The sequence below is a fragment of the Polypterus senegalus genome, chromosome 9, assembly GCF_016835505.1.
Source record: "Polypterus senegalus isolate Bchr_013 chromosome 9, ASM1683550v1, whole genome shotgun sequence".
Lineage (NCBI taxonomy): Eukaryota > Metazoa > Chordata > Cladistia > Polypteriformes > Polypteridae > Polypterus > Polypterus senegalus.
Genome location: NC_053162.1, coordinates 929,978 through 942,151, shown reverse-complemented (window position 1 = coordinate 942,151; position 12,174 = coordinate 929,978). Strand labels below are relative to the sequence as shown.

The 12,174-nt window shown below is 48.0% G+C and overlaps 1 protein-coding gene across 2 annotated transcripts in view; it reads left to right on the top strand.

Moving 5' to 3' along the window:
• The window catches only part of LOC120535053 (netrin-G2), a 77,246-nt gene that overhangs the window by 15,571 nt on the left and 49,501 nt on the right, over positions 1–12,174 (top strand). For both annotated transcript variants that reach the window (XM_039762572.1, XM_039762573.1), the window contains exon 3: positions 5,453–6,096. In XM_039762572.1, coding sequence (XP_039618506.1) covers positions 5,453–6,096 — 644 coding nt within the window. The remainder of the gene's footprint in view (positions 1–5,452; positions 6,097–12,174) is intronic.

The following is a 12,174-nucleotide window of genomic DNA, read 5'->3' as shown; positions in this document are numbered from 1 at the left end:
GACAGTCAGTATTTGTTCTGGTTGGGGTCTTTTTAATCAGTGCTTCAGACACCACTCTGTGACTCTGCTTTGCTCTATATAGTGCCTTTCACATTGTACACTTCAACACTCTTCTGTATAGTGGGCACTCCCCTTCATATAGCGCCTGTCATGTTGCACTCTTTCACACAGCCTGTCCTTTGGGGGTCTGTCCAGGTAATTATTATTATTATTGTCACAAGACAGTGACTCCATCAGTTTTTGTTCTGACATACTGTACCTTCCTTTATTAAGCGGCGTTGTATTTCAAGGATTTGGTTTCAGTGCCCGTTTACACAGCAGGTGTCTAAAGGGGCTTTACGTCATAAAAACACATAACATATAAAAGGACATAAAACAGAACAGGATATGAAAAATGAAACAATCTCTATCTCCACTCTATAGCGCCTTTCACTGCAACAGCAGCAAGAGCTCAGCCTCTGCCTATGTCAATGTCAATGTCAACTTTATTTATATGGCACAGCATGCTGGGGCCAAAGTGCCTTACGATAGTAGAATAAAAGGAAAACATAAACTTAACATGAATAACAAATAGAAATAATGGCACGGTGCTTTATGCTGGAGACCTTTTTGGTTTTATATAGCGCCTTTCTTAGTGCACTTGTTCAACATTTGTTCTTTTCAGAGTCATTCATCCTAAACACTGCGCGCCAGAACAGTACCCTCCGTGCCTCGGATTGGCTCAGTATAGCGCCTTTCACACCGCGCTTACGAAGCTGTGGCGGACCTTCCACAGGATTCCAATCTGTATATGGCGGCTGTCTCGGTGTTTTAGCGAGCTGTCGGTCCTTCAGCTTTTTGTGGCCCATATCGCGCCTGTCACACGGTGCCTTTGTGTTGCGTTCAGCGCCTTTTATAGCGCCACGCAGCGTTCCCTCAGTCAGATTAGGTCAGCAATGCGCATGTCAGGATGTTTCACAAAGTGGCTCGAGTGCGCGGTGATCCCGCCTGTGTCATTGGGTGGGCGGTACCTCGCGTAGTCTTTTGATACATAAAGCATGTAAATCGCTCCGTCGAGGGTCGTCCCGGTGGGGTGCTGGCGCAGTTTGGAGCTCATCGTGGACGAAATCCACCGCGAGGAGTCAGGTCTTCAGTTCCAGGCACGACCCCAGAGAGCAGCGGGATTCATTTCGACGGTGACTTTATTCAAGAAACACGAAAGGCGTTACAACCGGGTCCGTTATGAGGGCGCTTCTATGACAAGGCGCCGTTTTAAATTCCCCGGACTCAGGCACGCGCACGTGCACACCCAGGCGCGCTCCCTGAGACCGGGCGAGTTCGGAGCCCTCAGCCTGGCAACTGTGGACTGACTGTGGGCTGCCCCCTGCTGGTCCTCGGCCTCTTTGCTTCATGCCGCAGATGCTTTTTCAGATCCTGCTGACCTTGGAGGCCTCGAGTGAGCCTTGGCACATCGCACCTCGTCATCTTCTGTCAGACGCAGCCATTTCCGAGGTGCTGACATGTCACAGCGACTTGACAAGATGGGTGCTGCGTCAGTGGCACGCAGGTGGCAGAGAGGCAGGGCGCCAATTCAGCACATCCACCCCAGATGGTCACTTGTGGCTCAGCCAGGTCATATTTAGAAAAGGGACAATGAAAGAGATGGCAGTGGTGACTATGGAACCCTGTTTCTGGCCACAATAGGGGTGTTACCTCCTGGCCACTCTAAAGCCTGCATCTGCCCTCTGCCCTTGCTAAGTGTCCCCTGTCTGGATACATTTTGACAGCGTGACAAGTTACTCTGACTTATGGAGGGGTCGCACACTTTAATTGTTAGGAGATATTTCATTTGTGGCCACCACAGGCATTTTGCCACCTGTGCACAGTCTGCTTTAGCCCCTTTGTCACAGCTGAACACTGTGGGTGCCTTCAGTTTGTCACCCAGGCCACCTTCTCACTCCAACCAGACACAGAGACCCTAGTGTACAAATAGGACTCAAGACTAGACCTGCTTGTCTTTGGGGTGACCACATGCCAGCAGTGTCCACACATAAGGACGAGTTTTACAAGAAGTGTAGCCGCCTTTGAGTGGGCTGGACTGTCCGAGTTTCAAGTTTTATCACAGGACTGTCCAGTATGATAAGGCAGTGGTCACTTGCCTATCCAGAACATCCTCTGATTTGGGAAGTGGGAGCCCCATGAAGACTCAACCTCCACCACTGCCAGCCAGTCCTGTCGGGAGAAGCCCACCAAAGTGCGTCTCACCTGCCCACTCCTCTCCTCCGGACAGATGGCAGTCCAGTTCATGTCTGTTCTCTGTTCCATGGACAGATGACTGTCAGCTTGTCCATTTGGGTGAACTCAGACCTGCTTAATCTAAGGCGGGGTCTTGGTGGCCAGCACCTACCTGGGCAGCACAGGGGGCAAGCCATTCATAGCCACATTCGGCTACCACCAGCAGTCCCTCAACGGTAACTGATTTCATATTTCTACATGCAAATCATAAGGTGACCTCCCAGCCAGTAGGGGCACCCTAGCATAATCAATCTAAAGCCAATGCCCACCCACAGTCTGCTACCACTTTTGACAGTTCATAAGGGGGCTGCATTGGGCAGAACGCAAGTGACACCATGCCAGTCTATTGAAGGTCCACTCATGATATTCTAACACACATAGGGACATCAGTTAGCCAAACCTGCACATGTCAGAGGACTTCCCACACAGACACAGGGAGAACATGCAGAGCAACCTCCATGGATGATGGCAGGACGTGTACTTTGTGAGGTTGTGCCACCCTGATATCCGTACCCAAACGTCATTAATTTGGAATTGAAATTCTCCATATTTGAATACTGGTGACATAGCAGCGTCCCTCCCATCCTTCACACACCCGTAACCAAACTAATCTGTCACAGGTTTAAGTTCAGGTCTGTCACTCCATGTTTTACATTGACTTGTTGTCACTGAGTGTACAGTTCTATAGTCGAGGTCCAAATTCAAGCCCCCTCTCAAATCGATCGCCACCTTCTCCTGTTCCTTCTGCCATGCCTTTTATTCTGTCGTGTTTTGTCTTCCTCTATTCATCGACTTCCCTGCTGCTCTGGATTTTCTTCACACGCCATCTGCCTGCTCCCATGGGCACCACACTAGAGCCCCCTGTGTAGCTGCCCTCCAGGATGATGCCTTGTGGCATTTTGATGAATGTCCTGGGGTGGACGTGCTCTGATGTTGGTGCCCCTCTTGTGCGATTTAATCAACAGAAATTCAGCCAGCTCCAGTGCCATTAGTGCCTCGGCCAAAGCCCATAATCTGCCCGGCTAATCCAGTAAAGTCACAAATCTGATTGCCGGTAATGACATGATCTCCATGCATGGCACGGCATGGCATGGTGCACCAGCCAGCTTCATTTAGGGACACGGTGGGAATGCAGAAGAATATTCAGAAAAATGAAATTCAGCCCCTTCCGAGTCCTCCTGCCCATGACCAACAGACCTGAAGGGAAACGGAAGAGACCACCTGAGGGTGAGGGGCAGAGGGGTAGGGCACTGCAGTGCCCCCACTGGCCGGGAGGTGACATTACTGTTTGTAAGGGGAAGAAGAAAATCGTCAGCGGTGGCCGTGTGGATGGGGACATCCATCCATCCATTATCCAACCCGCTATATCCTAACTACAGGGTCACGGGGGTCCGCTGCAGCCAATCCCAGCCAACACAGGGTGCAAGGCAGGAAACAAACCCTGGGTAGGTTGCCAGCCCACCTCAGGGCGCACACACTAGGGACAATTTAGAATCACCTAACCTGCATGTCTTTGGACTGTGGGGACATACAGTATGAAGCAAAATGGCTTTAGCTTCTCTTGTGTGACTGGGCTGCACGGCACCTAAAGAATCAAATCAGTGGCCGTTGAATCCGTGATAGCGGTGGGAGGAGTCTGATGAACACGAATGAAGGCCTGCTTCTGCTCTCTACCACCCCTTATGGCCGAGTGTCTCATTACAGCCAATCGACTAGGAATTCTTGTTAGTGATAGCAGGGTGTGGATGGAGAGGTTTAAAGCACTTTGACTATACACGTTGACCATACTAGAGCGCCCCAGTTGCCTTGGAGGTCACATTACAAGTTGTGGGTAGAAAGATAAAATCAAGAGACAGTGAATTATTGGTAGTGATAGCTTAATGTGGCAACTGCTATTCTGTAGTGCCCCGCTGCCCAGGAGGCCACATTACAATTTGCAAAGAGAAGGATGAAGTCTGTCAGCAATGAGTTGTTGCTAATAGTAACTGAAAGTGAGTGTGGATGAACGAGGTCCAGGGGTATTAACACCTTTTGACTATGCTGCATTGCCCCTAGTGACTTGGTGGTCATATTACAACCTTAAAATCTATCATTTAAAGTATAATATATTTCATTCTAATCTGTTCTACAGCGGCCCCAGTGGCTAGGAGGTCACATTACAGTTTCAAAGGAGAAGAATGAAGTCAGTCGCCAATGAATTACTGATAGTGCCAAGGTGTTGATGGGGATCTTTAAAGGACACTGGCTGTGGCTTCATTTTTCATTCTGTTGCACTGCCCCTGGTGTCAAGGAGGTCATATTGAAATTTTAAATTAGGAAGGTAAAATAAATGACAATTAAATTACTGATAATTGATGTGAATGTATGGGATTCATGGTCTTTAGTGGCGTTGTGAACCATTCTGCAGTGTCCAGTGTAAATGTTTGAAAGGAGTAAGATAACATCAGCCTGCAATGCACTATGGGTAATGGTCGCAGAATGTGGTGAATTTGTAGAAAGCAAATTGGTTTTGGCTTCATTTTAATTGACTAGGATGCCCCCATTGGCTGGGATGTCACATTGCAGTTTGGGGTTTTGATGATAAGTTATTGTTGGTGGTAGTAGGGTGTGGATGAGAACGTATGGAGAACGTTGGCTTTAGCTTTACATGTTTGACTTTGCTGCACTGCCCCTGGTGCCTAGGAGGTCACATTACAGTTTTTAATCAGATTCTTGAATGTGGCTATGGATGTATAGGGTTCGTTGGCTTAAGCATCCTTTTATTTCCATTTTTGTTACTATTCTGCAGTGCCCCCGGTGACTTGGAGGTCACATTACAATTTGAAGGAATGATAAAGTCAGCCACCAATAGAGATGCCAGCGTATGGATGGGGATCTTTTATTTTTTTTTAATTTAGCTATTCTGCACTGTCTGTCCCCAGTGGTTAGGAGGTCACATTGCAGTTTGCAAGTAGCAACATACACTGGTGAGTGTGGCCGCAATGCAGGAGATGCAAGAAGTTCTCTGGCTTGACTCTTATGTGCTGTAGCGCCCCCTTGTGCCTGAGTGCTGTTATTACACATTGCCTAGATGGTGACATTTGGATGCAGTGCCCCTTGGCTCTGCCTTGGACCCCATGGTGCGAGGATAATCTTGTGGCTTTTTACTGATGGCCTTTTCTTCTGTTTGCTTTTGCAGGAAAACCCGTACCTGTGCAGTGACGAGTGCGACGCCTCCAATCCCGACCTGGCGCATCCGCCTAAGCTGATGTACGACAAGGAGAAAAACGGCCTGCTGACCTACTGGCAGACGGTGACGTGGAGTCGCTTCCCCGAGCCCCTGTTAGCCAACATTTCACTTTCGTGGAATAAGAGCATCGAGCTGACGGATGACATCCTGATCACGTTTGAGTACGGCCGGCCCACCATCATGGTGATGGACAAGTCCTTGGACTATGGACGGACATGGCAGCCGTACCAGTTCTACGCCGATGACTGCATGGACGCTTTCGGCATGCCGTCCAAGAGAGTCCAGGAGCTCTCGGCCACCAACGTCACCCGGGTCATCTGCACAGAGGAGTACTCCCGTTGGGTGGGCTCCAAGAATGAGAAGAACGTGCGCTTCGAGGTGCGGGACCGTTTCGCCATCTTCGCTGGGCCTCACCTGCGGAACATGGACAGCCTTTACACCCGCATGGAGAGCATGAAAGGGCTGAAGGACTTCTTCACCTTGACCAACCTCCGGCTGCGGCTCCTGCGCCCGGCACTGGGTGGCACCTACGTGCAGCGCGAGAACCTCTACAAATATTTCTACGCCATTTCAAACATTGAAGTCTCAGGAAGGTAAGAGCAGGTCCTTGGCGTTTGTCTCCGTGAGTTGTGTTTCCTTCCGTTTGTGAGGCCACACGGCCACTCGAGTGAGGCTGCGCTCTGCACCAGCCGATTCATTGTATGCCACTAGGGGGCGTTTTTACTTAATGATTCACAAAATGGACTCCATTGTTTCAGCTGAAGTTCGTCACTTATTTAATATGTCTGCTCAAATATGACTCAAAAAATGCCCTAATATGTCCATTGACCTCTTTATTGGGGCACATCATAGCACCCCCTGCTGGGAAAACCCAAAACCTCTTTCTCCTTTTTATTGTCTACTAAAGTGTCGGGTCAGACTTTCACATGTTCAACTTGGGGTCTGAATTGACTGCTCAGGTGGGACACAGCCATTAGTGATGCACACACCATCCTGCCACCCCGACATCACTTTGAAATGATTTGTGGATTTATGAAGGGGGGTCAGTGGTGCCATGTGCTCTGTGGCCACTAGAGGGCAGAAGGGTTCAAACAGGTGACTGTGGCTATGAGAAGGCCACCACTTCTGTCACCTCTTCAGTCATGTGTGCCCTCTAGTGGCAACTGAGCACATGGCACCACTGGCCCTCACACAAAAAGGCACAAATCCCAGGAGACAGCTGTCCTACTGCCACCTAGAGGTTTCAAGGAGCCACGTCTGGTCTGAATCCCACTTTTCATTCCCCCTTTGACATGGACTCATGTATTTGTGCCCCCACTGGTTTTCCCATATCTCAGGGCACATACCCATGGATGAAATAACGAAACAGTTATTAGTATTTAATGTATTTGGTTGCAGGAAAGGGATCCTAAGAGATGGCCACCAGGTGTTAAATGGAATGGGACAGTAAGTGTACTGGATCCCAATAAGATTTAAAAGAAAAAAGATTTGAGTGTTTTATGGAGCCTAAATAGTATAGCATTATGATTTTGGCTCTGATGGTCTGCTATTAGTGTTCTTTTTAATATCCAGATAAAGAAAATTTTAAATATCCATAATAGTTATGATTTTAAGTATTCATTTTGATTAATGGGGGGGTATTGGTTAAAAATTAAAAAAAAATTACATTTAAATTTAAATTAAAATTATGTGTACCCATGCGATTCCTGATATGGCCTTCGGGCTAATATCCCCTACCCGAATCCTAACCCGTTTAGTTTTAGTCTCTGGTGACCAATCCAAATGTTCTCTCTTGGCCTTTCAATCATAAGGTGTCCTGCACAGTTTCCAGACTCCATCAGTTTAAATGCTCTGTAGCTCCTCACCCCTCTGAGTTCTCAAAGCAACTGCAAAACCAAAACCAGCCATGTGGGGGCGCCAGGTGAGGCCTCAGTGTCTTGAAGTGTGACTGACATGATGTGACATAAATAGCAATATGGAGGAAGGGGTGGGGCTTCAGAATCAACTTGAAGATTTCCTTTGTATAGTAGGGGTGGGACTTCATGTTTAATTTGAATATTATCAGGGAGAGAAAGGGGCGGGGCTTCTAGTTCATTCTGACTATTTGGATCATGTAGAGAAAAGGGTGTGGTTTTAAGTTCAATTTGAATATTATGCAGATGAGCTTTGCTATGGAGGGGTGGGTGTCATAGTCATAGGGAGTCAAAGCCACTGTATAGCCAAAGTCAGCCATGAGGGGCTGCCAAATGAGGTCTCAGTGCATGGAAATGTGACAGATGGGTGACCAGGGTGGGTACACTGCGTGACAGGAAACATCTGCATTGCCCATTTTAGTTTGTTTGCTTTTTTTCTTATGAAGCTCACTTTGCCCACACCCCCAGGCCATCAGTGGTCTAAATGTGGCTCTGCTTCCCTGTCAAGAGGCTTGTGTGGCATCTGTCACACTGCCACTTGATGTCTGAACACAACAACTAACAAATTTTGTCAACACAGTGGGGTCACCTGGTGGTCTAACAGTTAGTGCTTCTGCCTCACAGCTCTGGGGACATGGGTTCAAATGCCAGCACAGTCACTATCTGTGTACAGTTTGTGTGTTTCTTCCCATATCCTGAAGATATCTCAGTGGCAATGATCATGCCCTGTGGCAGACTGGCACCCTTTTCCTGCCTTGTGCCCCATCGTCCATAAGTGAGTTCAGGGGGGCCGCTAGACAGATTGATGGATGAATGAACGAAGCGAGGAGCTCAATACCAGCAGGCGTCCGCACTGTCCACACCCGGGCTCCCTCACCCGCTGGCAGTGCTTGAGGTCAACCTAAAGCATGGAGGTCACTGGGCAGCACTGCCACCTGGTGGTCCATGCTGGTACTGCACCCTGCACTGCACCGTTTGCCTCATTTGCTCGCACCACCCGATGAGCGAGGGGAGGCGTAGGAAGTGAACTAAATGAGAAGGGCTTCTGCGGCTCCATCTGGAAGTGCGTATTGATCAGAGGTGTAAGCCGACACCGGCGAGATGAGAGTCAGCTGTGGAGACTTTCCGCTGACGGGTGCATTCGGAGCCTCGCCATTGGCCTGCCTGATTTAGCAACGAGACGATTAGAAAAATGAATGGAGTTATCTCATCGGCCGGCCTGTAACATCAGCCCCCCGTCAATAGTTATTTCAGGACCTCCGGGCCGGATTTCATTTATCTAATGGCTGCTGAGTCGGTGAAGCTGAGTGACTGATGCAGAGGTCTGGTGGGCCGGTGTGTTAAAGTGGCCGGCAGCCCCAAAGAGTGAGGACTGGCCTGAATCTAATAGGTGTTTTTATTATATAGCGCCTCCACCTCCATGCCTGAACGTCTGGTCTAACACATCTTCACCCATGCGAGGGGTCCACTTCTGAGGCCTAATGGGGGCTGCAGCTCTGCCTCAGTACCATGTGCCAGTTAAGAGTCATCAGTGCTGGGCCGCACTTCCCACATCTCCTATGAGTCAGTCAAACGTCGTGCAGGCAGTGGAGGACAGGGGGCGCCCTCGGAAACTCCCAACTCCTCACTCTCACCCTTTGTCTATGGCTGCTGTTGATGAATACTTCATGTGTGGTTATGAATCTGATCTTCATATTTACCAATATTACAATTATTTACAGTCCATAATCTTAGGAGGTGGAAGGCTGAATGTGGACTTTCAGAGAAGGTGTCAAAGGGACAGTCACGGAGTAGCATGGCCGAGTGCTCCTCTTCTCCGCCATTTTAATCACTAATCGTCCGTAATTGAAGGTAATCAAGCTGAAAAGCCGACGCGGTGCAATGTGGCGCGTTCTAAATGAGCGGCACGCTGGAATGACTGGCCGATCGAAGAAGAGAGCAATTATTTACAGTGGTAATCAGGGAAGCCGTTAGCCGTCAGCCACAAAATTGCAGCTGCGTGCAATAAAGTCACAGAGATGAAACAACAGGTAACCCCACCCAAGGTGCAAGGCGCTATATAAATGAGACCTGATCATAGTTGTTGTGAGTTCAATGGGCCCCCATCTGACTGCCAGGGTGATTTGTAGGTGACATGAGGGGCAGAGGAGTTCAAATCCTGGGGGCTGGTGAATGACACAAGGCACAGGATAATCAGTGCATTTCCGTTATACATATATATATAAATATATATAGCGCCTTTTACAGCACATAATAGCATCTGGCTCTTCACAAACAAAGTGCAGCTTCAGTACATCGTAAAATAAGGAGCTTGATGAGCAGAACAGCAGGCCTGGCGTCTGCAGTCACGTAAGAGGAAAACAGAGAAAGGGCAGCACGAGTGGTGTGACGGACAGCGGGTTTGAAAGGGGTGGGGCTTCGTGCTCAGTCTGCGTAATATGATCATGGTAGAGAAAGGGGCGGGGCTTCAACTTTAATCTGAGTACTGTCATCATGACTGTGAAAGGGGCAGGGCTTCATGGACAGTCTGAATGTTATTATCAAAGTAGAGAAGGGGTGGAGCTTCATGTTCAGCCCAAATGTTGTGATCCAAATAGAGAAAGGGGCGGAGCTTTGTGCTCAATCTGTGTGATATAATAATGGTAGAGAAAGGGGCGGGGCTTCGACTTTAATCTGAGTGTTATCATCATGACTGTGAAAGGGGCAGGGCTTCATGGACAGTCTGAATATTATTATCAAAGTAGAGAAGGGGTGGAGCTTCATGTTCAATCCAAATGTTGTGATCCAGATAGAGAAAGGGGCGGATCTGAAAAGTCAATCTGAATGTTATGATTGAGGCAGAGAAAGGGGTGGAGCTTGAGGGTCAGTGATCAAGGTAGAGAAAGGGGTCTTTGAATTCAATTTGAATATTATCATCACTTTATAGGAAGGGTAGGGGGCTTCAGGTTTAATCTGAATATTATGATCAAAATTAAGACTGGAGAGGGCTTTGGGTTCATTTGGAATATTATGCTAAACATAGAGAAAGGGGTGGAGCTTCAGATTCAGTTTTGAATATTATGGTTGAGGTAGACTTGTTGAGTTATATTATCTGGGGGGATGGGTGTGACCTCAGGATCAACCTCTGTGTTATTATTTAAGCTGGAGAAATTGGTGGGACGTCTGGTACAATTGAAATATTATTACATATGGTACTAATGTTGTTCCTGAATACCATAATGTAGGTGGAAAAAGGGGCTGAGCTTTATATTTAACTTTAATTTGAGGCTCAGTAGAGACTCCTAGATGGACCGCTGGCCATGTATTATTTTAAGATTGCAAAGACCTATGAGGAGGAAGGGGCAGAGCTGAACGTCAAGTACAGAGAGGGAGGGTCAGGCTGGCATTTCCTGTGTGAATATTACGACCACTATTGGCTTGCAAACTGAACTTGAAAAGGGGCGTGGCTTTGGGTGCAATTTCAATATTCCAACCTAGGAGGTTATGGCTTGAAAGGGGCGTGGCTTGAGTTTAGTCTAGATGTTGTGATTGCTAGAGACTCTTCAATCAGCCTTTGGAGTGGAAAGGGGTGGGGCCTCTTGTGCAATTTGAATATTGGGTGGGGTGTGGCCTCTTGTGTAATTTGAATGTTACAGCCTAGGGAGAGAAGGGGCCTGTCCTGAGATTCTTTTTAAATATTGTGATCTCTAAAGGCCTATAGGCAGACCTAAAGGGGGGTGTGGCTTTAGGTGCAGTCATTTACTCTTCTTCAACAAGACCTGACCAAAGGCTCCTTTTGGTCTTCATAACGCGTCCAAAGCATCAGTAGATCGGTTATTCATGTCTGTGCATTGCGGCATATTGACAGGATGGGTAAGCGACTTGTTAACATGAAGGATTACGGAATATCAAGAGACGTTAAGCCACCTCAGACCACTCCAAAGTGACGTTTTGTCAGCAGGCCACATGACGGCGATGAATAAACACTTTACTGATGCTTTGCAAGTGTTATGAAGACCCCAAGAAGTCTTTGCTAAGGTCTTGTTACTTAAGGGGAAGTGAGTAGTGGACGTATTTTTGCAGTACCTAAACTAAGGTGTTTCCCAATCTGCATATTCTGATCACTAGATACTCATAAATAGAGAAAGACAGAGTCTTGAAGCTTCAGGTCTAATGTAAATATTGTGATCTAGGGAGAGAAGGGGTGTGGCCTTAGGTGTCCTTTAATATTATGATGATGAGGTGACAGTGACACTCTCCCGTCAGCCGTTCCTTCAGCTAGTGCAATAGGTGGCACCACGATGCAGGTGGCATGGCCCCCTAGTGGCTAAAGAGTGGAAAGAACAAAGGCAGACATGAAGACCCCTAAGGGGCTTCACTAGCATGACGTGTGTGCTCAAGATGGAGGGACAATCCGCATGACATGTAGCTGCATAGGACAATAACTGTAGTTATGGAATTCATGAAAATGTCATTGCTTTTAGTGTTGCTGGCATCAGCGGCCTCTCCCAGTGGCTTTGGGCACAAGGCAGGAATCGACCCTGGACTGGACAACAGTGTATCGTGGCACACGCTCACACATTTCTATTGTAGGGGATTTCAGGGCTGCGTATTCAGCTAATCTGCATGGAGAGACCCAGGAGAAGCCCCCTTCAGTAGCGAGTGACTTCACGGCCGTTTGAAAAGCAAAGTCCCTGAATATCTGGACTGCGGTGTGAATATCGTGCCAGCAGTGTGGCCCCCTAGTGGTTAAGGAGCTAAGGCAACAAGGCATGAGTA